The sequence below is a fragment of the Gallinula chloropus genome, assembly GCF_964237585.1.
Source record: "Gallinula chloropus genome assembly, chromosome: 1".
NCBI lineage: Eukaryota > Metazoa > Chordata > Aves > Gruiformes > Rallidae > Gallinula > Gallinula chloropus.
This window is the reverse complement of record NC_140085.1, coordinates 210,636,736-210,664,236: the sequence shown is the minus strand read 5'-3', so window position 1 is coordinate 210,664,236 and position 27,501 is coordinate 210,636,736. Positions and strand designations below refer to the sequence as shown.

Sequence of the window (27,501 nt, the reverse complement as noted above, 5' to 3'; positions counted from 1 at the left end):
TGACTTTGCTTGAGATCCAGGGAGCAAGGCAAAGAAAAAAGAGATAGATGCCCCTGGGTCTTGTCCCACTTTGTAGTCAAGTCATCACTGCAGCGTGCTTTTCGACCCAGAAACGGGGAAATACTCCTGCGTGCATGCATACAGCCATAGCCAAGGGATGAGAGTTTTTATGAGAACAAGAGTCTTTCTGAGAGAAAAGCAGACCCAAACATTATGAGGTGAAAAAGAAGGCGGAGCGGGGCGGGGGGGGGAGAGAAAAAAGAAATCCTTGAGAAGGGAAGCTGCCAAGAGCATTTTTCTCCACCTAAAGCAGGTTGCAAGTGCCAAATAGCTCTCCCTTACCATTGGAACCAGTGTTGAGAAAGCCACGTCTGCTATCGAGAGTGACAGTTTCTCTTTGTGTCAACCAAAAATTAATGTTTAGCAAATCAGAATTAAGATTGATCAAAATTAAGATTAATGTTTATAAATACTAAGACTAAGGGGGGACCTTATTAATGTTTATACATATCTTAAGTATGGGATGCAGGGGGAATGGGCAGCCCCTTTTCAGTGGTCTGTGGAGACAGGACAAGGGGCAATGGCTGCAAGTTGGAGCACAGGAAGTTCCACACCAACATGGGGAAGAACTTTTCCCCAGTGAGGGTGACAGAGCCCTGGGACAGGCTGCCCAGGGAGGTGGTGGAGTCTCCATCTCTGGAGAGATTCCAGCCCCGTCTGGACGCCTGTCTGTGCAATATGAGCTGGGGAGCTGCTTTGGCAGGGGGGTTGGACCCCATTATCTCTCCAAGTCCCTTCCAACCCCTATGATTCGATGTGAAAACAGATTCCCAAAGCATAGGCTGGCATCAGAGAAAGTGAATAAATAACAATATTTTCTGAGGGATGCAGTTACTGTAGCTGTGATTTTTTTTTGAAGGCATAGGCAAGACAAGTTTTGTAGGTAGGAATCTTGTTAAACCAACCAAGTAGTTGGAAAAAGTAATGCCTGATCACTGATTTTTTCAATACCAGTTGGCCTATTAAGAGATACTATCTCTACTAACAAAACTCGCCTAACACTACTGAAACATCAAAGTAAACACTTCTAAAATAAGTTTTCACATCATTTGAATTTAACTTTTAAAGTCTATTGTTACAGTATATCATTAAAAAAAAAAAAAGCAAAATTTACAAAACTATTAAGTATGATCAGAGTCCACAGACAAGAATTTAGCATTTGTTCATTTATTTTTGAAGGAAGAGCAATAAAACCTGATAGTTCAGGATATACACCAACAGCTGTCTGAAGTCTAAGGGAAATTGCCACTCTTGAGAAGATTAATCCACAAAATAAGGGGGGTTTTAAGTCTTCCTTTTGAAGTGTTTGATAATGACTGTTATGGCAGTGAGGATATTGGCTTCAGTGGACTAACCTGTTGCAGCACTACTCATTGGTCCCTAACTAGGCAATTGTCTTTACTAATAGTGCCTGGTGGAAATCAAATGTTACTCCTAACCAGATACCCATTCACATGCAAAAATAAATTCATTCCAACTCAGTGTGGTTTTGAATTCAGATCAAGTAGGAAGTCAGGAGTTAACCCTCAAGTGCTCCTGCTAACACCTGTGTTGATAAAGTGTGGGGTGGAGGGGGTGTCTACCCTTAAGCTAGATTTCCCATTAGGACAAGTACTAAAATCTAGCTCTAGTTTCACTCTGCTGGTAATCCAGTCATATGTTTTAGCTTGAGAGTTTCTTCCCATGTGGCTACTCCCACTGAAGCTGGCTTTAGCTAACTTGCAGTGAAGGCCAGTCATGGTGTGACATAACTTGGATATAAAACAGAAACAACTCTCCCATGTCAGAAAAATCCCTACTCATCCAGAATAATTCACATTTGTTGAACCCTCTCCACCCCCAGTCCAGCATCTTCAGGAATAAAGATCCCAGATTTTTAAATTTAATTTTATTTCATCCAGTAGGTATGAACTTTCCTAGCTGATGGCATCTTTCACAGAAGCTTTTAAACTGAAAACATCACATCTGCATGAAGACTTCGGACACCAGATCATCTGAATCACCAGTGAGAGGTTCATAGAGTCATGGCATGGTTTGGTTTGGAAGGGACCTCAAAGATTATCCAGTTCCAAGGCCCCTGCCATGGGCAGGGACACCCTCCACCAGACACCATCCAACATGGTCTTGGAACATTGACAGGGAGGGAGCAGCCTGTGCCAGGGCCTCATCATCCTCACAGGGAAGAAGTTCTTCCCTCTATCAAACATACTCATTTTTGGTTTAAAGCCATTCTCATCATTAAGATAGTTTATGTTAGTTTTTCCATGTCTGAAACACAGAAAGGCAAAATACCTTCAACAAAACCCCAGCAGCTTCCAGTGCTTAATGCATCAGATGGAAGAGAAACAAAGCACTTTCCTCACTTCCCAATTTTAAACCAAAGGTCAGGCATCCACTCTTTCAGTGCATATATAAGTGTTAAGATACGTCATTGCTGTGCCACCTGACTGCCCATGAGCAGTGACTGGGGTAGATTTGTGGTTGTTTCACACCAGAAGCACCAAACTGTCTGCACCCTGGTTTCTTGAAGCAAAACTTGCATGTAGGTGTGGCTTTGAAAGCAATGCAAAAAAAAGTACAAGAAAGACATGGACTTTACTGGAGTGAGTCCAGTGAGGAGCCATGAGGATGATGAGGGACTGGGAATTCTGGCGTACAAGGAGGGGGTGAAAGGGCTGGGACTGCTCAGCCTGCAGAAGGAAAGGCATAGGGGGATCTTATCAATGTGTAGGCATGTCTGATGGAGGAGCCAGACTCCTTTCTGTGGTACCCAGTGACAGGTCCAGAGGGAGTCAGCATGGACTGAAACACAGGAGGTTCCCTCTGAAGATCAGAAAGTACCTTTTTACTGTGAGGGTGTTTGAGCACTAAATATGTTGCCTAGAGAACTTGTGGACTCTCCATCCTTGGAGATACTTAAAACCCTACTGGATGTGCTCTGGGGCAACCTTGTGCTGGTTGATCATGCTTTGAGCATGGGGCTGGACTAGGTGATATCCAGAGGCATCTTCCAACCTCATCCAGGCTGGGACTGTGTGCCACTGAGGGCCGTGGGAAAGAAAGGCAACCTGCCAGCCAGGAGAGCTTGTCACCAGCATTCCCTGTTTGCCATGATTTCTTTAAAGCCTGTGGAATCCTACATTTCCCTACGCCGGTTTTTGCATCCTTGCAAATATGTACCTCCCTAGTTTTCATATCATTTCAGCTCCTTCCTTTGCACTGCCTCACATACAGACTTGCCTTCAGCGCCGGCGTTACAATGCTGCTGCCTCAGTCTGGATTTCTAAGGCAGTCTTGTGAGAGATCATGTGCTCATCTCCACCAACAATGCCGACCTCAGTGCCATCTCCCCCACTGACCCTGCAGTAACCTTTGGAACACTTTCTGTGACTTCTCTTACCTAGGTCTGTCCACTTCTGGTCCATCCACATTTTTATTTGATCTTCCCTAATGCAAAATAAGCTATTTACTGGGTATTAATAAAAAATAAATAAATCCAGATATCACCTCTGGCAGGTTTCTGAGAGCACTTTACTGCCTTTGAATTTATTTGCTTAGGGATTCTTCTTAATTACTTCTGTACAATTGCAGAATGGATGTGTAGTCCCCAGCAAGTAAAAATACAACAACTGAATTAATAAGATATTAAAATAAAATTTTCTGTACAAAATATAACAGCTGAAGTAAGAATAAAAATCCCCCAGCGTATCCTGGGGATTCTGGAAGAGGTATTCCAGCTTATCCCTTAGAACTGGATCCACTTTCTGCCCAGAGGTGAGCAGGGACAGGCCGAGGGCAGAGGGACCGTGTCCATAGAATGAGCCTGGAGACCTTTATTTTTGTCCCCCAGACGAGTCATCTGCGAAACCACTTCAGAGCAGCTGTAGCTCAGTTTGAACCTTCCTGCGGACAGCGCTAGTTCCCTGTTCCCCCTGATGTGAACACAGCCCCGTGCTGTAAAGCTGCTCCCCATCAGGGTGGCAGCCCCCTGGGGTCTCAGAGGTGACTGCAGCAGGTCCCCTCGTCACAGCAGACCTAGTGCAGGAAACCTCCCTCGGCCCACAAGGGCAGATGTGGTGGGGTATTCCCATGGTGCTGTGCAAAATTCATTTGGATTTTTTTATTTCATTCTATTTTATTTTTTAGCTCTTCAGCTTGGCAGTGCCACTCGCTCTTCCTCTCAGAAATTATGCAGACTGCCAGTGCATGAAAGCAGAAACTATAACTGCTTCAAAAATAAGAATTGAGGTGAGACACTAAAAGCCAGCTGCACCAAATTTACCTGAGGAAATATGTTTTTGTAGAGGTCTGAGTGCAGGGCTAAAGAACCAGACAGAGCAGCTGGAGCGGAGGCAGCTGCTTGGCTTGGCAGAGACATCCTCCAACAGAAGGAAGACACTCCCCGACCCCTAGAGAGGCCCTCTTCTCCCCATCCCACAGACGTTTCCTTCAGGCTCAGGTCTCAGGCCCTTGCTTTTAAAGAAGTGGTTTAACTGTGGGCAGTGACGTGCACCCTTAAGGCAACCACCTGCGTGACTCAGTTTCACTCCCCAGGGCTGGGGGACTGCAGGGCATTGCCAGCCATGGCACAGGGCTGGCTCCGTGGCCACCCCGCTGGAAGCCTCTTTCAGCTAGCAGGTAGGGGCTTCTCATACCACTCCTCATACCTTTTCCTCTCCATTTCCTGGTGTCTGGCTACATCCCTTCACATCTTTGCTTCCTTTCTCCCTTGACTTCGTACCCATTAAATTTCTCCCACATCTTTTATCTTCTGCCGCACCGTTCTCCTCTTTTCTGGAGATGCTCTTCTCCTTCCCACCCTAGTCTCTCCCAGCTCAGCCTGGCTTTTTCTCTCACTGCACCTGACTCATGCTCAAGGTATAAAGTATTTAAATATACTGATTTTTTTTTTTATTTCTTTTTCCTGATGAAAATATGTTTCCTGATGTTAGTGCTAGCTTGACTTGATCACTTCAAATAATGTATCTGCAGTTTCCCAGGTAAATAACCTGTGAGTCAGATACCTTGGTAGAACAAAATGCAGTAATGCTTCTGTACCTTAGCAGGCTTTGCTGTTGTTGTTCAATAATGTAAATAGAAGGCAACGTCTAGAAGGTGCCTTTCTTTTGTTAGAGTGAAGAGTTTTGCATTTTAAATGTCGATTTCCTCTACTGAAAAATCACCTCAATGTTTCATTGTTAAGAGAAAGGGGAATAACATTTGCTTCCATGTCAATTTCCCTCAACTTCTTTTCACTAGCTCTAAAATAAATGGCTTACTCCTATCCAACATGGTCTTGGTGATTCAAAACCCAGGACTGAAATAAAAAAGAGGGTGTGTTTTTACCTGATTGATCCAATTTTGACACATTCCTGAGGAAGTTATTTAAAAATCTGCTGTCCATTTTCAGCCCTTTATACAGGGATAGTAAGATTTACTTCAAAGAGCAATTGCTAGATGTTATTCATTCATGGCTGAAAGTCTACACGAGCTATTTGAAGAGAAGGTGGAGTAAAAATGAAAATGAGTATTTTATGATCTACTGCTTTGCATGACTGTTGATACTACTACTGAACAAACCCTCTCAAAAAGGGACTTGTGTGTTTTCTTCTTGACCGAGCTTTGCTAGTCTTGCAGTAAATAAAAATGATTGGCATCTGGGATGTGACAGTGCCCAGAGGCCCCTGCAAGATACAGGCTCAGTTCTGTCTAGAGAGAGCAAAAGGTAGGGGAGCCCCGTGGTGTGGTTATCCTCCAGGAGGACTGGTGTTCTTTCTGTTGAGGTATTATTTGGTCAAGGCGAGGTATATAAGGAGGCACTGTTACTTCTTGTGCAGCCAGCTGATAGAGGGAAAAATCCTTTTGCACAGACCAGTGGGCTAGGATTTGAAGGATAAGGGGCATAGCTGATAGCAGAAATCCTGAGAACTGGTAGCTGCATGCATCTCTCTCTCTAGCAGATCACTCTTTAAAAGCAATTTGATGTAAAAAATCTAAGTTGTTTAGTGAATTATATGGAATTTCTTTAAAATGCATGTGTTCCCTTTAAGTATCTATCACCTAGAGATAAGACCTAGTGGTAAGTTGTGCAGACACACAGTATAAATATGATTGTCCCGCTCTGCACTGCGCTGGTGCCGCTTCACCTCGAGTGCTGGGTGCAAGTTTGGGTGTCACCGTACAAGAGGGACACAAAACTACTGGAGAGTGTCCAGAGGAGGGCAACAAGGATGGGGAAGCGCCTGGAGGGGAAGACTTCTGAGGAAAGGCTGAAGTCCTTTGGTTTGTTCAGCTTGGAGAGAAGGAGGCTGAGGGGAGACCTCATCACAGTCTCTGGCTTCCTGACGAGGGGGAGCGAAGGGGCCGACACTGATCTCTCCTGGGTGACCAGCGACAGAACCTGAGGGGATGGCACAAAGCTGCAACAGGGGAGGTTTAGGCTGGATATTAGGAAGAGGCTCTTTACTGAGAGGGTGGTTGGGCACTGGCACAGGCTCCCTGGGGAAGTGGTCACAGCACTGAGCTTGACTGAGGTCAAGAAACTTCTGGACAGTGCCCTCAGTCCCATGCTCTGACTTGGCCTGTGTGGAGCCAGGAGCTGCACTCAATGATCCTTATGGGTCCCTTCCAACTTGGGATATTCTATGATTCTGTTCTATGATAAACCAGAACCATCAGAAACTGCAACACTTAACCAGAAAAGAAAAGCTAAACCATAACATCACCTAGAGGTGAATCTCCACCTCTATCTGTAGCCTTAAGGTACCTGCTCTGCCTTTAAATTACAGACAAAAGTTGCAAGAAAGAAAAAGCACTTTCCTGTGTTATTTGCTGAAATAAATGCTCCCCAACGGTGAGGAATGTAATCCCAAGAAATTCAGAAAACAATATATACAATACAATATATATGTAAATACAGCTATATACATTTAAAAGCACTGTTGCAGTTCTTCATCTTCTGAACTTGTTCCGGTCATCCTAAGCAAGATTTTGTGGTTTAAGAGGACATTTTCTAGCATACAATTAGTCTTGCTGCAGTGGCTGAAGAGGGAGGGTGGATGGAGCCTGGGAATTGAGGCAGTAGTATAGTTTGTGGTTTACAAATTGGAGAATTTTGTAACAAACAGAGACTTTCGATGACCTTTCTCATCAGAGGAAGTTTTCCATTAACCACTCACTCTAGCCCTCTTTATTTTTGTTGCACCCTCTCTTACTAAGAGCTGTTTGTGGGGTTATTACTCGCAGCTTCAGGGCACCCGAGATAAATGAAGCTGAGAGATGCTGACTGAGATCTCCCCGTGGCTGGCAAAAGAGAGGAGATCTTACATGAGCAAGGACCACAAACTCAGGCCCTAACAAGCTCTGGATTAGATTGTGGTGTGTCTGATTGCACAAAAACTATAGGATGATACCATTGAAAAACCCCTCACAGAATGCACAGGTGCCCATTACATTCCTGTGGCAGGGAGTCAGGAAAATAGGAGCTGGGCCAGCACACTTCTATTTTTTAAGGAGAATCCCAGAAATGCTTGGGATCCAGCCATCTTCAGGATCTGTCCATCTCCCAGCAATACACCAGTTTCTCTCCAGCTGACAAACATTCCAGAGCAAGTTCAGGCGCTGAGCCCTGCCACTGGCAGGAAGGTGAAATCAATGAGCACCCCAGGGAGAATCAAGTTTGGTCCTGACTACAGTCTCTCTCCCAAAACATGCAAAAAACCTGGGCGTAAACCGGCTGAGAATGCTGGATAAGGCCAGGACGTGGTCTGCTTACTCAGGGAAGTAGGTGAGAAGCTGGTTTGGGTCATTGGCTTGAGTTAGGTGTTCTGAAAATCTTCATGGAGATGTTTGCTGTGAAAGGTGGGGATGGAAAGCTCATCAAACAGCAGCGGGAATGCCACTGGAGAGTAAAACATTTACAAAGAAAAAAATGTGGAAGAGCAGGAGAGGATGACTGATGAAGGCAGAAGGCAATTTCAGGGTTGTATAGTAACACTAAAAAAGGACAAGGACTGTTTAATTCCAGTGATCACACACTTTTAAAAGGAAAACAGGAACCAAGAATTCAGCCCAGAGACCACAGACAGTGGCATTTCTCAAATGGGCAGCAAGACCTTATTTGCCATGTGACTTAACCCTATTGCTTTTAATAGAAATACATTTAAGGAGATGCTATAGGACTCTCAACTCAAACATGATGCAAAATGCTTCCTTAAGGAATCTGTGACCCTTCAATCAAAGATCATACCTGAAAATTGCTGGTGTGTCTGAAGGATAGACACTTCTTTCCTCCTCTGTATTTCCTGAGAAATAAGATGCTAACAAAGCTAGACAGATAGCTAGGGAATCATCGTGTGTCTGTTTCTCATCCAAAGTAGGGAATGGCTCCCTCATTTTTCTAAGGTGTTTCCTTAAAAACTGCTGAAAAAAAAAGAAGAGGGTAAGCAGACAGAGAAGCTAGCTGATCGCCCATATGTTTAGCTCTGTGGGCTTAATTGTGTAGATGAGATTTCTAATGGGTTTGAGGAGTATGTTGGATTTTACATTTGTACCACTGCTTGGAAATTGCAATTGCTTCTTAACTTGAACCTCATAATGATACAAATAAGAACAACTAGTATTTATTTTTTGTTTTACTAAATGTAAATGAAGTCCCAATTTTATCAGATGCCTTGAATTCCTTTATATCTTTTCACATTTTGTAGCAAAACTATTCTCTCCCACTCTCCCTCTTTCTGTCTATCCTTCCCCCATACTCAATTCAGGCGTTCTGCGTTCCTCCCTCACCTCCTTTTCCAGGAAATTAAGGACAATATGCTTTAGCCAGTGGTGGAAATACTAGGATGAGAAGTAGCATCATTTCATTATCTGCTATCTTCTAGTTTAATTTCTCTTTTGAGCAGATCGTTTCCTCCTTGTTGATGAGGTGCCAGTAATATCCTAACTTTAACTTTGGGTACTTAAATAAAGTAGCCCTTGCTTGCAAGGAATTAGTAACTCCACCAATATCAGTAGAAGTGCTAGAGTGTGTCAGGTAATGAGACTGCAGTACTTAAACACAGAGCCATTTAAAAAAAAAAAGGACTTAAAGCAAACCTGCTAATGTCATTAGATGAGACGTGTCTGTTTGCTTTGCTTCAGGATTGTCTGTCCAGCTTTTTAATGGCACAAACGTGCTATCCCCATGAGCAAACATCCTCTAAAGGACAGTCAAGAGCAAAGACAGGCCAATGCCACTTTCTGATTGGTGAGAGATTTCTGTGGTGGTGTCACGCCAGCTCTTCTTTACCCACAGAGTTATCCCTTTGTTCATAGACTCACAGAGGGCTTGAGGTGGGAAGAGACCACTGGAGGTCAGCTAGTTCAACCTTCTTGCCCTGGTCCTGTCCAGAACCCTGTCCAGATTGCTTTTGGTTATCTCCAAGGATGGATACCACCACCATTCTGGGCAACCTGTGCCACTGCTCGGTTACCCAAGAAGCTGAATAAGGTTGTGCCCATTGCTTCTGGTCCTATCATGGGGCACCACTGAAAATATCCTGGTTCCATTCTCTTTGCATCCTCCCTTCAGGTATTTATTGATAAGATCTCCCTGAGCCTTCTCTTCTCCAGGCTGAACTGTCCCATCTTTCTCATCCTTTCCTCACAGAAGGATTGTTCCAGTCCCTTATTCATTTTTGTGGCCCTTCATTGGTCTCTCTCCATTATGTCCATGTCTCTCTTGTACTAAGGAGCCCAGAACTGGGCACAGCACTCCAGATGTAGCCTGTGGGGAAGGACCTCAGCTTGCTGAGAATATGCCTAATACAGCTCAGGATACTGTTATTCACCGTACTTAGTGGGCTGCAAAGCTGTGGATGATGAGGGAGCCAAGACAAAGCTCCAGTGAGAAGACAGAAAAGGTGGGTGAGAAGCAGAAGAAGAACCAGCTACACTGTAGGCTCTTCCTCAGAAAGGGAGGTTGCCATGGTAGCTGAGGTTCACTGCTTTTTCAGCCACCTTTTAGCCACTTCCCAAAAAGGGATGTCCCCAGCAGTCCCAGTTATTTTTTGTAAACTGGTTCACAAGTGGCTGGAATGGCCCAAAATGTGGGTAGAGCAGCAAGGATTTCAGCGAGCTTCCTGTGAGCACCAGCCCAGGCAGAAAAGTCACGATAGGATCACAGTCCAGGGAACCTGTGGAAGGGCTGTCATTCATTCAGCTAGTCCCATGCAAAGCAGACGACATGAATAATGGCAAGCAAAACAACAGTTCAGCTGTTTGAGCAGAGCCTTTATCTTGGACTCACAGGGAAGGTAGATGGAAAGTTGTCTTAGTGAAATGAAAAGCAAATAAGGGTTTGAATATAACCCTACAGGCCTTCCTCACCCAAGCCCAGGTAAACAAAAACCAGAAGAGACAGGACAGAGAGATAAAATGGATCTAAATGTCTTGCTTGCTTCAGCCTTCAGCATTTGCTTCTTGCTAAGGAGTTGGGTTAAAATCTCTATGTCATCTGTAAAGTGGCTGCAAGTGAGCCATAGGCAGGGCTGCTGGTTGTCCTCTTCTGAGAAGAAAGGTATTAACACCAAAAGGCATCATTTTATCCAGAAGATGAAGTTTGCCAAAGTCTGTAGCAAAAATATGTCAGGACATAACAAGACAGAGGACAAGTTATTGGAAATGCTGGTCAGGTTATTAGATATATTAAAAATAAAATTAAAAAGTGATGGAAGAATAAAGTTTGGGAGACTGGCTGGAGAGCTGTCAGGCAGAGAAGGACCTGGGGGTGTTGGGTGACTGCAGGCTGAATAGGAGCCAGCAGTGTGCCCAGGCAGCCAAGAAGGCCAATGGCATCTTGGCTTGTATCAAAACCAGTGTGGCCAGTAGGTCCCGGGAGGTAATTGTGCCCCTGTACTGGGCATTGGTGAGGCCACACCTCGAGTACTGTGTCCAGTTCTGGGCTCCTCACCATCAGAAGGACATTGAGGTCCTGGAGCGAGTGCAGAGAAGGGCAACCAGGCTGGGGAAGGGGCTGGAGGGCAAATCCTCTGAGGAGCGGCTGAGGGAGCTGGGGCTGTTTAGCTTGGAGAAGAGGAGGCTGAGGGGAGACCTTCTCCCCACCTACAACTACCTGAAGGGAGGTTGTAGAGAGGTGGGCGATGGTCTCTTCAGCCAGGGGACAGGAGATGGGACAAGGGGCAATGGCATGAAGCTGTGCCAGGGCAGGGACAGATTGGACATTAGAAACAAATGTTTTCCTGCAAGAGTTGTCAGGGCCTGGAACAGGCTGCCCAGGGAGGGGGTTGAGTCACCTTCCCTGGATGTGTTCAAGAAAAGGGCAGATGAGGTACTTAGGGATCTGGTTTAGCTTAGGATGGGAATGGTTGGACTTGATGATCTTCAAAGGTCTTTTCCAACCTTGTGATTCTGTGATTCTGTGATGGTGTTACTGAAGAAGCTGACATAAAGTAAGTTATTGAGAGAAGAGCCCTGTGCTGGCATGTGCCCTGGATGGACTCCAGATGGTTATTAACTCTCTCCAGTGCTGCTTTAACTCCTCTTCAGAAGCAGCACCCTTGGGATCGCTGTAACAAACCGGGGCACAACCTACCTGAAGGTGTTCTGCTGAGCAGGAGGGGTTTCCTGTACACGGGTGATGTGTTCTTGTGCAAGAATACCTGGGAGTGGGGGTTTACCCCCCCGAGCTTTTAGAACTGAGCGGGAATCCTCTCTGGGCCGGGCAGGACAGCCACGGGATCTCCCCAGAAAGAGTTTGCGCCTGTCTTTCAATAGGAAACGGGGAAATGTTTGCTGGAGACCCCGCGGAAGAACAGGAGGAACAACAGCAGCTGTAGGGCATCGGTGATGCGATAACCGGTCTGGACGAACAACAGACCCGCGGGGCAGCCCCGCTGCTTCGCAGCCCAACGGGAGACAGAACCGCCGAGCTCGTCATGAGGCGGGAAGACACCGGGCCCCCCCGGGCTCTTCCAAGGGCCCCAGCGCGTGTGTCCGGCGCTGCCTCTGCTGCCTGACGCCAGCCCCGCGGGCAGCGCCGGGCCGCGGCCGCCCCGGGGACAGGCGGCGCAGCGGCGCGGGGGTTGCGCGGGGCTGCGCGGAGCGGCAGCGCCCCCTGGCGGCCGCCGCTTGCCTGCCTGCCCGCCCCCGGGGGCTGGGGGGGGGTGCTGGTGGGGAGGGGGGGGGGGGGGGGGGGGGCAGGTCTCCATCCCTCCGCACGGAGACTCCTCTCCCGGGCAGAAATAACCGCAGCTTGAACGGGTTCAGGTGGTCAGTGCTGTGGGGAGAGGAGGGGGTTGGACTCGGTGATGTCTGGAGGTCCCTTCCAACCCCTAAAAATTCTGTGAGCGGATCCGGGTGGAAGAATAATCCGGGGAGGGGGGTGGCAGGTAACGGCAGCAAGGCCGGCAGTGACAGTCGCGCTCCACAGCGCTGCCTGTGTCCCCCTTCTTTCTCACTAGTAGTTTCTGAGCCTGGTTCAGCCCTTTACAAAACCACCCGGCCTCCCCCCCGCTCCGCTCCTGCTCAGCCATCCAAGTCCAGAGATGCTCCACTCCCTTCCACCCAACCCTCCTGAACAGCTACCACCCTCCAGAGGCTTTTTCATAGAATCATAGAATCATAGAATCATAGAATGGCATGGGTTGGAAGGGAGCCCAAGGATCACAGAGCTCCAACCCCCCTGCCACAGGCAGGGACACCAACCTCCAGGCCTGGAGCTACACAAGGCTGCCCAGGGCCCCATCCAACCTGGCCTTGAACACCTCCAGGGACGGGGAATCCACTACCTCTCTGGGCAGCCTGTTCCAGCACCTCACCACTCTCTCTGGAAAAAACTTCCCCCTAAGATCTAATCTAAACCTTCTCTCCTTTAGCTTTAGTCCATTCCCCCTTGTCCTGACATTATCTGCTCTTTCAAAAAGTCGAATCCCCTCCTGCCTATAAGCTCCCTTCAGGCACTGGAAGGCTGCAATGAGGTCCCCCCGCAGCCTTCTCTTCTCCAGGCTGAACAAGCCCAGTTCCCTCAGCCTCTCTTTGTAGGGCAGGTGCTCCAGCCCTCTAATCATCCTTGTGGCTCCTCTGAACCCTCTCCAACAGTTCCACATTCTTCTTGCATTGGGGGCCCCAGATCTGGACACAGGACTCCAGATGGGGCCTCATGAGGGCAGAGTAGAGAGGGACAATCCCCTCCCTGTCCCTGCTGGCCACTCCTCTCCTGATGGAGCCCAGGATACCATTGGCCCTACGAGCTGCAAGAGCCACTGCTGGCTCATGTCAAGCTTCTCATCCACCAGAATCCCCAAGTCCTTCTCAACAGGGCTACTCTCAAGAAGAGAGGTTTCCCCCCCCCCCCCCCATCTCAAATCTCAACCGTGCTTGAACATGTCTGGAACTAATTAAATCAGTTCGTGTGATGCTTGTCATAATTAACTGGTAAGACCAGATAAATGACTGGTGCCTGACCTAGTCGTACCCCATCCAGTGTTACAACTAGTCACCATTAGCATGAGCTGCTACAGAGGCATCTTGTCACTCACCTTGCGTGTTAAACCTTGTTCTCACGTGGTTGCTATTCAGCAACACAGAGCAACACCTCTGGCCCCATCATCATGTGATAATGAACTCACAGGTTGCTTTTTTTATTTGGTATTTTTTTTTGGGGGGGGGAAGAAGCTAAGAGTTATTTAAGTGGTAAAGAAACCAAGGAAGGAAGGTGTGCTGAAAGATGAGAAAGGAGAAGAGCTATGGGGTGTTATAGGAGAGAAATAAAATATGGGTAAAAGGTAAGAATTCACTTAAGATCAGAACTTTCTACCTGTCCTGCCTCCCTCTGATTTTTATCATATTTATATTGACTACAATCCTCATTTCAGAGTCCCCTCATGAGAAAAAGGCAGCCACATGCAAAGGTATAGGGTTTTCAGGAGTTAATGCATGCGGATTAGGCTCATCCATGTCACCACTTCTGCAGATTTGTTTCTGGCAGCACACGACTGTGGGAGATCTATAGGAAAAAAGGGGCATGGTACCTTCTCAGATCAAGGAGAACATTTTGGAAAGCTGATCCAGACAGTCACACACAGAGAAAATGGAAGCTGAAGAAAAACACAGTTTGCTTTATGAAGGTCTCCCAGACTATGAAGCAGAGTAGAAGGCCGTTCTATGTCTAGGAAAGGCCTTACTGCTATGTAAAAAGCTGAACTGAACTCAAACACAAGATCCATCTCTTGGTATGAAGAAAAAGGCTTTCTCATCATCCTTCATGGTGCTCCAGTTCCTCGGCTCTTCCCCTTCTGACAAACACAGACTTTTAGCCTATTTTGGAGTAGCTTTCCTGCTTTTCCAGACTCTGCTTTAGTCATCCCCAGTTGAAGATAAAATTTTGCAAGCAGTTCCATTAGATGGACCACCTAATGGCTAAACTAGCTTAAGCATAGTTTCTTGGTTTGATATCTCTTCAGTAGATTCAGGCCTTTCTTCACAGCAGCCTAACATATAAGCCCACTTTTTGACTTGTACAGGCATTTCCCCATCTTGATGAAATCCTGACTCAGTTTATGGCAACTAGAGGTTTTTCTGACTTCAGTGAGAACAAGGTCTCTCCTACTGCATTTATTTTTGTATAACCTATAAAAAGATAATCTGCCCTGGTCAGGCCCCACCTGCAGTGTTGTGTCCAGTTCTGGGCTCCATGGGATAAAAAGGACAGGGATCTCCTGGAGAGAGTCCAGAGGAGGCTACAAAGATGATGAAGGGCCTGGAGCATCTCCCCTGTGAGGAAAGGCTGAGTGAGCTGGGACTGTTCAGCCTTGAGAAGAGAAGACTAAGGGGGGACCTTATGAATGTTTATAAATATCTGAAGTATGGGATGCAGGGGGAATGGGCAGCCCCTTTTCAGTGCTCTGTGGAGACAGGACAAGGGGCAATGGCTGCAAGTTGGAGCACAGGAAGTTCCACACCAACATGGGGAAGAACTTTTCCCCAGTGAGGGTGCCAGAGCCCTGGACAGGCTGCCCAGGGAGGTGGTGGAGTCTCCATCTCTGGAGAGATTCCAGCCCCGTCTGGACGCCTGTCTGTGCAATATGAGCTGGGGAGCTGCTTTGGCAGGGGGGTTGGACCCCATGATCTCTCCAGGTCCCTTCCAACCCCTATGATTCTGTGATTCTGTGAGAAGCAGGCATAAACAAACATCGTTTGGAGCCAGCAATTTATTTCCATTCTGGCTTCACTACGGTTCAGCAATACACAATGTGATTATGCAAACTACAGATTTGATATTCCTTACCTAGTGCTTTCAGTCTCTGCAGTTCTTTCTCTGGGCTTTTGGGACGATGACTGATGTGCAGACCTGAACAGCGGTCCCTGGACAGGCCATCTGGCAGCTGGAAGATTGAGATGGTGAATCAGAGCGTTACCCTTTTCCCAATATTTCTTTTCTTGATTTTGCTTCTTCTGATAGGCACCTTCAAGCTCTTGTTTTCTATTTTGAGAGTCAGGAGGACAGAGCCAGGCTCTTCTCAGTGACGGCCAGTGATAGGACAAGGGGCAATGGGTGCAAGCTGAAGTTCCGTATGAATACAAGGAGGAATTTTTTCCCTGTGAGGGTGACAGAGCACTGAACAGGCTGCCCAGAGAGGTTGTGGATTCTCCTTCTCTGAAGACATTTAAAACCCATCTGGATGTGTTCCTGTGTGATTTAATCTAGGTGATCCTGCTCTGGTAGGGGGATTGGACTAGATGATCTTTTGAGGTCCCTTCCAACTCCTAAAATTCTGTGATTCTGTGAGTAAATTTGCTTGGCTTGTACAATCAGAAGCTAAAACTATTTGCAGATCAGAAAGCTGAAGCAAGGGAATGTGCCACAGGCCAAACAAGTTGAACTTTTGAGTGAGGTCATATTTTTAGGTGGTTTCAGCTGGTGCATCTTGGAAATCAGTGGACGTAAATGGGTTTCCATCAGCTATGCCCCTCACTGTGAGCTGGTCAGATGGTCTCTAGTTTGAAAAGGGTGAAAGGGCCAACAGGGCTGAGAAGAGGTTGTCGAAGTGTTACCAGCTTAGAGCTCAGGCAGCTCCAGGCAGCACAAAAATCAAAGACGAGATGGCAGCAACTCTTACTCATTTCTTCCTTCTTCCAGTTTTGCTCCCTCCATCACCTGCAGGAACAGTCTTGTTATTTTCATCCTTCAAGTGCTTCCTGGTGCATTTACTTTTTTTCTTTCTTTCAACTCTGCACCTTGCTTTATGTCCAACCATCTCACCATCAGGGGGGTGGAGGGGAAGCAAAGCCACAGACCAAACCCCAAGGGTAGAAATGTTTCATGTTGCCAAGAGAGAGGTGTTATTTTATGATTCAGTGCTTATTCGTAATGTGGAGAGCTGGCTTTAGGGACCTAATGGAAATCAGACACATTTCACCCTGGCAGTTGTGCAGTCCTACTTCTGTTTTTTCTTGTTTATGTGCAGTGGTGGAGGACATTGTTACTATATTGCTCCTTAAGGGCTAAAAGGTGACTTTTCAAGCTGCTGTCCGTGCAGGAAAGTTGATAAGAAGCATTCTGGAGAGATGATGCCTTCAGGGCACCAGAAGCTTTCCCACATTGCTCCTTATGCATAAGGAGAAATGACATTTGCTGCTCCTGCCAGGGCTGGGAGCTGGCAAGTGAGCTGTCTTGGTGTGGTGGTTCACTGCCCAAGCAGTGGCTGAGCACCTCATGCCCCTCCCTCACTCCCAAAGGAGAAAGAGACAGAGCCTCCGTGGGTTGGGACAAGGACACCTTACTGACAAAATCACCATGAAAGCATAACAATAACAGCCCATGGCAAATTTCACTCACACCCAGTGACAACACCGAGTACACCCTCAGACTGCCCTGGAGGCAGGCACCCAGGAGCACCCCTCCCTGACCAGCCCCTTTGGTGGGAGAGTGATGTCGGGTGGTGTGGAAACAGCCCAGGCTGACTTAGCTCAGCTCCAGGGACTGTCAGGCTCCAGGGACTCCAGGGACACCTGGCTGTATAGGCTCCTGGGCAGGACAAAGCCAGGGAGGCATGGAGGAGGGAGAAGTCAGGAGAAAGCCATGGGCTTACTCTTCCTTGCCCTCCACCTTCCACATCTGCTTTCCTCAAAATAGTGTGACTTTCTACCTTCTTCACTTCCTGGAGGGGAAAGAGCACAAGGCTATGAATGGCAGCTCAAGAGAAGAAGCATCTAACCTGGACAAGCTGCTGGGGGGCACAAATCCATGCCAACCCAACCCAGGATGGCTCAGGAGGGTGTCCGTTATGTCAGATCAAATACAGCCTGTCCTGGAGAGCAGGGAAAGGGAAAAGTACATCTTGAGCCCTTGGGTGAGCTGAGTGTGGGCTTGACAGGCAATTTGAAGGACTTTGTTTTGCCACTGCAAGCTGGAGGACTTTATTTTGCCATTGCTCTGTGCAGGAGTGAGGGATGCTTGGGGATGCTCGGGGAGCTTGACATCTCCATAGTGTCAATGGGAGGGATGCTGCATTATCACCCTCTGGCTCCTGAGGGGCAAATGCTGCCCTGCAGCCATGGAGTTTGGTGCTGCAGAAGTGAGCTGCAAGAGGGAGCCTGCGTTTTGAAATGTGGTTTCTAAAGGAGCCTCTGTCACACAGAGGCTTTAGACATTTTCTGCAGTGTTGTGGGACACGCTTCAAAAGTGCGATTTCTCTGTGGTTTTGAAAGCTTCCCCTCAGCTCAACAGGCAAATGCAGAGTTTGCAAATGCACAGGATATATCTGCATATTCCTTTTGCCTCTTCTTTAACAAAAAAAAAAAGATGTAGCCTTTCTGCAGTTTTGTTGTATTTTATTTTTACTAAAATTAGTCCCCCTGAGCAGAGACATTTACAGGGAGCATAACATTTGTTTTCTATTTCTGTTTTACAGTTCTTGTTATGACAGCAGTTACTTTCACTTCTGCAGTGAATCAAAACACATCTGAGATTATATGTGTGTCTATCAGCCAGAGGGATGAAGGTTCAGAAACACCAGAGACATCAGTATCTCTTAAGGTAATCTAGCAGAGCATGAGTTGCTTATAAATATCTCTGTCCCCTCCAGAAATACCTTCTCAGAAGCTTACAACACCCCCCTAAACCATTAGGCTGTGGGGATGTCACAGCCACAATGACATGGGTTAGGCCAGGTATGAGTGCAGAAGGTTAAAAGGAGCTGTCACAGTTCATGCTTTGAAACTGTAAATAGAGAAGTACCAGTTTTCTCTAAACCTGGCGTTTTAATCGCTGCCTTGATGCTGTCTCACGTCAATATGCCAGGATATTGCTGAATATTGCTGGAAATGTGTCAGTGTATAAAAGCTATGTGCCCTGAAGAGGAGACTGCCAAAGCCATGGTGTGAACTGGTGGTGGTGTGCCAAGGTGTGCATCACTGCTGGGACTGATGGGGAAGCTGCACTGCTCTATTCCCACCACCAAAGCCCATATATCCCTGTCTGGTCTAAACCTTGACTGAGGCACCAAAGCTGGATAGGGAATCAAGTACTTCTTTTTTTGTTCCCCTCCCTTTCTGACTCACAGTGACAGAAGGCCAAGAAGAGGTGATGTGCATGATGTGCAACCAAATTATGAAGCACCTGAAACCTGCAATTAAAATATTTCCTGTATTTTCAAGTTAAATATTTTCAAGTTAGAAAAAGAGAAGAACCAACTGGCCAGCACAGTGCAGGGCAGAAAATGGGATGAACTCTGTCCTTCCAAAAACTTACACCAGATTATTTTTACCCACCAGAGTAAGGGAGACATTTGGGGCTACTCTTTGGATGTATTTGCCACTACTTCATATTTACTTGCTACCTTGTGCTGCAGCTAAGCTTAGAAATTTATTAATCCATCAGTGGTTTTCAGAATGACTGTGGGAAACTCTTCCTGTTTGCAACTCCCCTTTAGCTGTACTCAGTGGTGAGGAAAGGCACCCAGATCAAGCATTCCTTGCCTAGTAAAGCTGCCAAGGAATTGAGGAGCAATCTAGCCAGATGATGCTGTGACAAGCAATGGGATGATAAAAATATATTCTGGCCTTGCCTTTGCATTGGGGTCACAAACAGAAATGTTGTATTATAGTTCTGTGTCTTCCTATGGTTCTACATGAAAGGAAACAAAAATGAAAGTAAAGAATAACCTGTATCACTAAGGGAAAATATGTATCTGGCTAAAGGTGTTCTATGATGTTCTAGAGAACAGAATTATCTTATTCAACAGGAATCCTGTAGTTTTCCTCTCCACTAGAATTTAACATACTTGAAGTTCAAGAGTAGAAATGAAAAAAACCCCAAAATAAACCAAACTGAAAACCAAACAAAATTAAGGTATGATGAAGGTGTTATTTCAGGATAATTTGTATTCATATTTGTGCATTATGGTGCATTATTAATTCATTAAAGCTTTTCCAGAAGATCATCCTTTAAAAATATTTGAATGCAAAAAAAAAAAAGCAAATAAAGCTAATTGCTAATAAATAAATAACAATGTGTCCTCTGGCACTGCAGGTTTCTAACATTGTGGAAGATCTTGGGTGTTACTTGAATTCTCGAGGAACAGAGAACATCTACAAGCCAACTAAAAATGTGGAAGTCAATGTGTTTGAAGATATTGAACTAAGAGTGATAATGAACATTTCAGAGATCATGTCATGCATTTGGTTCTTTAAAGAGAGCAAAGCTTGTAACCCTTCATTGGACTCGGAGAATCGGTAAGTCGGGGGATGTACTGGATCAAAGAACCTTTAAGAGAGTTTCTTTTAGGGTGCAAAAAGAATATTTTCTGTCACTGTGCTTCCATTTAATGTCATAGAATCACAATCACAGAATGACAAGGTTGGGAAAGACCTTTGAAGATCATGAAGTCCAACCATTCCCATCCTAAGCTAAACCAGATCCCTAAGTACCTCATCTGCCCTTTTTTTGACCACATCCAGGGAAGGTGACTCAACCCCCTCCCTGGGCAGCCTGTTCCAGGCCCTGACAACTCTTGCAGGAAAACATTTGTTTCTAATGTCCAATCTGTCCCTGCCCTGGTACAGCTTCATGCCATTGCCCCTTGTCCCATCTCCTGTCCCCTGGCTGAAGAGACCATCGCCCACCTCTCTACAACCTCCCTTCAGGTAGTTGTAGGTGGTGAGAAGGTCTCCCCTCAGCCTCCTCTTCTCCAAGCTAAACAGCCCCAGCTCCCTCAGCCGCTCCTCATAGGAGGAGGAGTCATGCTATGCATTATCTTTTTAAGTCTTCTAATCTTTCTTAACTGTTGTCACCCAGCAGCACATTGTTGATTGTCATTCAGCCCCATATGCACGTATGATCTTAAAGCCATGAGTAGTCTGAAAAAATTTAGTTCTTTTAATTTGTATAGCATCATGCATGAGGGGGTCTCCAGGGATTTTCTGACATTGATCAATTTGAGCTTTACAGTGCTCACATGAGGCAAAATCATTACTTGATAGTCTAAGAAACTGAGGTATGAAGAATGATGTGGCTTGTTAAGGTCACGCTGCAGAGCAGAAACAACAGCAACAGCATCCTAATTCTAACAGCCAAAGCTGTCCTGGAACCAGAGGCTGGATTATTGCCTCCCCTTGAAAAACAGGCAGGATGGGACTGTAGGTAAAGCATTTCCCTGTGGACATCCCCAGCTGTCCATGGCTCAGGAAGTCCATCCTTTCCAATGCTCAGCATTAAGCATGTGGTACCTGGGGCTGGAAGTTCCTATGTGCTGTTTGTGTAGGAAGATACACAAAGAAAAGACTTCAGGTTGAAGGATGTTACTTAGATAATGAATACTAGTATCTCTGAAGGGATTTTGCAGGACTAACATTTCATCCTTCCAGGATAACAAACACAGCTTTACTTTCTGTTTTATAGATATGTTACATCTTTGGCTTTTTCCCAAATAAAAGAAGCACAAGCTGGAGCATACACCCTCTCAGTCACAAGTAAAACCGGCAATTACACAGTGGTGGTGCCTGTTCTCACCCGAAGTAAGTATTTCTCAGATGAATGGGGTCGCTCCAGCCATCAGCTCAAGGTTCAAGGTCAGCTGAAGCAAGGAAGAAGCTCCCTAGATGTGCATAGGGCAGGGGGCTGTCTTCTGAGGCTGAAGTCAAAGCCACAGGCTGTGTGAAAGTCAGCTTCCACTACTCAATAAACCATGCAAATGACCAAATAAAGATGTAAATGCGTGGCAGCTCCCTGATCCCCTGTGAGAGTCCCCTCTGTGCCAGAAGGGACAAATCCAGGGTGGCTTTTGTGTGTTCTCAAGGCAGGCAGGGTAGCTTGGTTTGCTTGCATCTTAACCTGTTTATTCACAGTGTTGCAGGCTGGGCTGTTAACCTGGACCAGTTCAGGGCATCCCTTTTATTTTTGGGTCTCTGGAGCTCCTAAGTCATGCTTTGATCCACTCTGCCACCTCTGCCTGTGGAATTTTCTTTCACAATTCTATGGACAGACAGAGGCAGCACTGAGGGAAGGGGAATGACAAAGTTCTCTTCTCAGTGCCAGCCTTTACTTGCTTATTGAGTTTTTGGGTAAAATGCATCAGTACTGCAGCTGCTCAGCACAGAGGTGCCCTAGGAGCTGAGACTTTAACTGCTGTTAAATGCTGGTGACAAGAGGACATGCGAGGTGTGACTTTTTGAAAGGCTCACAGTGAGAGCAGATTTGATTGAATTTTCTCAAGGACCACACAAGAGACATTGCTGATGCAAAGGCAGCTATTGCAACAAATTCAAGCCTCAGTTTCTAAGGAGGGGTGTCCAAGAACACCTTCCCCCCCCAAAAAAAATGCCCATGTTGACATGTTGTGCTTTTTCTTTTAAAGAAGAGAAATACCATATTATTTTGCCTGGAAAAGGCCAAATTTAAAAGATAAAATTTAACATTGTAAAATAATTTCAAAGAAAAGAAAGGAAAGCATCAATCCACACAGCTAAGACTGGCAAAGTTAGGACCAAACCATTCTATAGACAAGTTTAATAATATGCATCAGTATTTGTCTTTTCTTATATAAACTGTGACTAATCAATATTTTTTAATCCTTACTTATTTTATTTATTTATACATATTTCTTCTGTTTGACTTTTTTCTCTCTCAGGTGTCAGAATTGTCACCTCCAGTTTCTCCTTCTTTCACTTGAAGGTCTACCCCATGTCTCAATTATAATTTTAACAGCTTCATTGAGGAGACAGGTTATTAAATCTTTAATTAAAAATTACCTTCTCTCCTATATCAATTAGGCTTTAGAGGTAAAAGATGTTATTACATGTGCAAGGAAGGGTAGTTCGAAACTGTCTGGATAAAGATATTTTTCATATCAATTGCATGCTCTTTGCTCCTGTGAGTCTAATATCATAATTACATCTCTCATAAAATCCTCCAGGCTAGATTTGAACCCTTCAACTGAGATGTCAATCTCTATAGGTGAAAAAAAAAAACCCCAACCTTTTCTAGGCCCATCTTATAAGAAATAAATGAAGAAAGAAATTAAAAACCAGAAGTATTAGTTTCACATTAGCACATCACCTACAAGCAATGGAAGTATGGCTGGAGAAAATGTCATCTCTTCTGTGTGGAAGCTGTAATTTCATTGTAAGATGACCTAAGACCAAACAGAGTCAAATCTTCAGCAGATGTAATACATTAAATTTTGTGCTTAGTCCAAGTCAGCGCTTGATGGGTTCAGGGGACTGGGGATTGTGTAGGAACCTCCTCCCACTGGGTTACAGATACAGGGTAGAGAAGTTATGGTAGGATAAGTCCTGGTTATCAGGAGTCATTATCACCCATTGTTTCACCATCCTGTATCTGATCTGACCCACTAGTACGTGAGGATCCTATTTTGTGTAGAGACTTTGTAGTGCCAACAGATACTCCACCAAAGGCCACAGGGCTTGGGGTGTGATTTTGAAAGGTACTCTTGCCCAGTGAAATGAATAGCAACCACAACAAATTAACACCTTTTGGTATCAATCTCAGCAGTATCCTCTGGTGTGTAGACACAGGCCTTTGAAACTGGGAAGCTGTGCATTTACCAATCAAGGCTGACAAGCTCATGAGACCAACCCACAGTGTCCCTAGGGCAGGATCATTTTCTATTCCCTAAGACCTGAAACTAGTGAATTCCCTCAGTGAATTGCAGCCCTGTAACTTCATGGACTATGAGCAAATCACTTTCAAAATTACTTTAGAATTTTCACATATTTGCATGATTCTTGACAGATAAACCAGGGAAACCCTATTTCAGGAAAAGAGGAAAATCAGACGTTATTGAGTGCATATCTGAGAGCTACCCCCAGCCCTCTGTGGAGTGGATATTCTGCAAAACACCTGAAGAAAGGTATGGTGTACATATATGAGCATGCTGGATCTCTACACTGATAACTTACCATCTTCTGAAGAAGAGGGAGAGGCTTTGTACCGCTGGTGTGCCTTACAAGCTAGGGAGATAACTGGAGGAGAGCATCTGAGTCAGAATTTTTGGAGCTGGGCTCAACTGGATTGCACAACCATGTACTAGTTAAAAACCTGTGTCTACATGATCCATTTTTTGGAGTGCAGCAGCCCATTTTTCTTAGAAATTTTGGCTGTTGTGGTCTTTCAGAAACATTCAACTCTTGGCTTGTAAAAGGTTCATCCGGATTCTGTTTTCATGTCACCAGAGCAAATGTTGTTTCCCTCTAGTTTTTTACTTTTTTTTTTTTTGTTTGTTTGAAGTGTGAATGTACTAGAGCTGGGAAGATGTTATAAGGAATCATAATTTTCTAAGCTTATTTTATTTTTTTACCCTATTAACATATACAGTTGATTCTATTAATGGTGGGAATAATCCCTTTCCCTGCAGTGTGGTAGTTTGGGATCTCATAACAGTTGCTGAATTTGCAGCAGCTCCCACCATCAGGAATTCATGGATGTGGTGTGAAAGCTCAGCCTCTCTGATTTCACCCTTGTTCTGATTTTAATCACAGCATTACCTGTGTATGAGCCAGTTTGAGTGTATTCAGGTCACTTCATCTCTTATTTCTGCCTAGGCCATGGCATTTTTATTTTCTTATCTTCACCTTTCCTAGTTCCTTTTATTCAGCTGTGTAAGATCCAGTTTTCCCACTATTGTTTGCATATTCTCATGGCTTGGAGATTTATCAGATTTATTTGCTTGAGGTTAACCAAATGAGCCAATGAATAATTGTGCTTGTAATTGCAGTTGCCCTGATAAAATGCATGAAGAAACTGGGGAAATAAATGGCATACAGAACATACAACATGAATTATTTCAAACTTATATATGGTGCTGTGCAGTCAATGACCTGGGCAGAGAATGCAGCAGCCTCTTTACCATAGGTAACTTCCTTCTAAGATTTACTTGCATGTGAGCTGGATCCTACCACTGAAGTTAGTTGCACTACTCGACTGAGTACACTTTCTGGGTTAACCTACTTGTTTGTAATCACTAGAATATATGTAACGGTGAATGTGATTGCTTTGTCTCATGTTTAAACCCTAAATCCTAATAGCTATTTGTGGTCTCTGTAAAAAAATGTCTTGCTTTTCTTCATTGCTAACATCTATTAACTTTTTCTTCATGATTTTAGGACTGTGTTTCAGGGAAATGTTCTTCAAAGTGTTCTTAAAAATCTAAATTTATAAATAATCATAAATTAATACATAAAATTCAGGTTTGATTGTCCTTTTTTTTAATAAACCTGACCTGAGCTAATCTCTACACTAAACTGTGCCCTATAAATATCTTGTAAATTATTACAAAATTAGGGTTGAGATGAGTAAATCCATAAAATTTACTAATTCCTTGATTAGTGAGAAATCTTCCCAAACCCTAATTATCTTTCCAGTGTAATAATAGATATATAGAAGAAAAAACGTGGATCTAACTGAGCATTTTTCCAGCCAAAGTGAGAGCTGTCTCAGTGACTTTGCTTTGATTTTGTAGATTTAAATGAAAGACAAGCAGCACCTTTACCTGAATTACTCCTTAAAGTCGGGGAACCGTTGCTGATCAGGTGCAGAGCCGTTCACCGTAACTACAAATTCCGAGTACAACTGTCTTTTGAAAACAAAGAAGTCGAGCAGGTAAGGAGGCAGAGCATGTTTTGAGGTACTTAATACCAGCAGAGGAGTGGCAGCAGGGACAGGGAGGGGATTGTCCCTCTCTACTCTGCCCTCAGGAGGCCCCATCTGGAGTCCTGTGTCCAGATCTGGGGCCCCAATACAAGAAGGATGTGGAACTGTTGGAGAGGGTTCAGAGGAGCCACAAGGATGATTAGAGGGCTGGAGCACTTGCCCTACAAAGAGAGGCTGAGGGAACTGGGCTTGTTCAGCCTGGAGAAGAGAAGGCTGCGGGGGGACCTCACTGCAGCCTTCCAGTACCTGAAGAGAGCTTATAGGCAGGAGGGGATTCGACTTTTTAAAAGAGCAGATAATGGCAGGACAAGGGGGAATGGACTAAAGCTAAAGGAGGGAAGGTTTAGATTAGATCTTAGGAGGATGTTTTTACAGAGAGAGTGGTGAGGGGCTGGAACAGGCTGCCCAGAGAGGTGGTGGATTCCCCGTCCCTGGAGGTGTTCAAGGCCAGGTTGGATGGGGCCCTGGGCAGCCTTGTGTAGCTCCAGGCCTGGAGGTTGGTGTCCCTGCCTGTGGCAGAGGGGTTGGAGCTCTATGATCCTTGGGGTCCCTTCCAACCCAGACCATTCTATGATTCTATGATTCTATGATCGAGGAGTTATCACCTGGATTAAATGGGAATCTCTGTTGAAAACCAGGACCGGCAGTTCGAAGGATTAGAATATCAAGCAGATCACTCGGCGATTCGGATCCAGTATACGTTCGCTCCAGCGGCAGGAACAAATGATAGTGGACACTATACCTGTTCTTCTACAGCTCATCCGAATCAAACCGCTTTGGTTACGGTTTTAGGTAATTCCAACCGCCTCAGTGTTAATCTTGTGCCTCAGCTGGTTGTTCTGCTATGTTTTCCGTGCAGTTCTTCGCTTGCAGGTATATGCAGTGTATGTTTGTAGTTCCTTTTCTAAGGAAAATAAAAGGTCTGTTTGCACTTACTGGCAGTCCAGGAAAGCCAAGAGTTTAATCTGAACTGAGTCATTCTGGTACCTGAAAATAATCAACCTTTTCTTTATGTAGCTTCTCAGTGAAATGAAAATAGTCTATGTGATTGTTGCAATGATATTTCTAGAGACACAGGCTGGGATTCATCTGATGTTATTGTAGGTGACTTTAAGCCAGTGTGATGCAAAGCCATAGTGGCTTTTTGTGGCAACACAAAGCTACATAGGGTCCCCAAGGAGGTTAAGCCTTGGGCTTTCTGGGTAGGGGGAGTAGAATCATAGAATCACAGACTGGTTTGGGTTGGAAGGCATGTCAAAGGCCCTCTAGTTCCAAGCCCCCTGCCATGGGCAAGGACACCCACTCCTAGACCAGGTTGATTAAAGCCCCATCCAACTTGGCCTTGAACCCTGCCAGGGAGGGGACAGCCACAGCTTCTCTGGACAACCTGTCTCACTGCCTCACCACCCTAGTAGTTAAACAATTTCTCCTAACATCTAATCTAAACCTACCCTCTTTCAGTTTGAAGCCATTGCCCCTTGTCCTATCACTACACTCCCTGATAACAGTCTCTCTCCTACTTTCCTGTATGACTCCTTTAAGTATTGGTAGGCCTCAATTAGGACTCCATGGAGCCTTCTCTTCTCCAGGCTGAACAAGCCCAACTCTCTCAGCCTGTCTTCATAGCAGAGGTGCTCCAGCACCCTGATCATCTTTGTGGGCCTCCTCTGGACTTGGTCCAAAAGCCCCATGTTTTTCCTGAACAGGGGACCCCAGAGATGGATGCAGAAAACAGTTTCTGGATCTGGCTGAAAATGTAAAATGCGTGACCTGCTCCATGTAGTAGCGTGGCCAGAGTCCAGAATGACCAGTTTCAATGAATGTGAGACAGAAATGTCCTGCCATGTTTCCAGTACAGGTTTTGTAAAAGCTGCAGCCATGACCTCAGCTTCCTCCTTACCATTTTCTCCCACTGCATCTCCCTTTCATGTACAGCACCTCAACCCCACCTTTGCTGCACCTTTGGAGGCGAGGAGGTACCACAGAGGTTCTTGTGGGCACTGCTCTGCTGTTTCATGTGGTCCCTTCAGGTGCTCCTTTGTTTTTATACAAAAAAATAAAAAACAGTTAGAAAACCAGCACCAGGCCTAAACTGGGTCCACCATGAAGGAATTGGAAGGTTCTTGGTGGTGGGTTGTCCCATTCAAAACCCAGAACAAGTGAGAAACAACTGTTTCCTCTTATGGCAAGGGAGTGACTGACAAGTGGCCATTTGAGTATGCTAAATTTTATGGGAAAGTAAATCTGGGGAAGAATTTTAGCTCTGAAAGCTG

At 45.4% G+C, this 27,501-nt stretch overlaps 1 protein-coding gene across 1 annotated transcript in view; it reads left to right on the top strand.

Annotated features, from left to right (window-relative positions):
* Nucleotides 1–4,643: 4,643 nt before the first annotated feature.
* The window catches only part of FLT3 (fms related receptor tyrosine kinase 3), a gene marked incomplete at both ends in the record, with an annotated part of 46,195 nt that continues 23,337 nt past the window's right edge, over nucleotides 4,644–27,501 (top strand). The window contains 8 exons of the mRNA XM_084277690.1: nucleotides 4,644–4,698; nucleotides 17,973–18,097; nucleotides 19,592–19,794; nucleotides 20,960–21,075; nucleotides 23,312–23,429; nucleotides 24,294–24,430; nucleotides 25,038–25,177; nucleotides 25,867–26,020. Of these exons, the coding sequence (XP_084133816.1) occupies nucleotides 4,644–4,698; nucleotides 17,973–18,097; nucleotides 19,592–19,794; nucleotides 20,960–21,075; nucleotides 23,312–23,429; nucleotides 24,294–24,430; nucleotides 25,038–25,177; nucleotides 25,867–26,020 (1,048 nt within the window). The remainder of the gene's footprint in view (nucleotides 4,699–17,972; nucleotides 18,098–19,591; nucleotides 19,795–20,959; nucleotides 21,076–23,311; nucleotides 23,430–24,293; nucleotides 24,431–25,037; nucleotides 25,178–25,866; nucleotides 26,021–27,501) is intronic.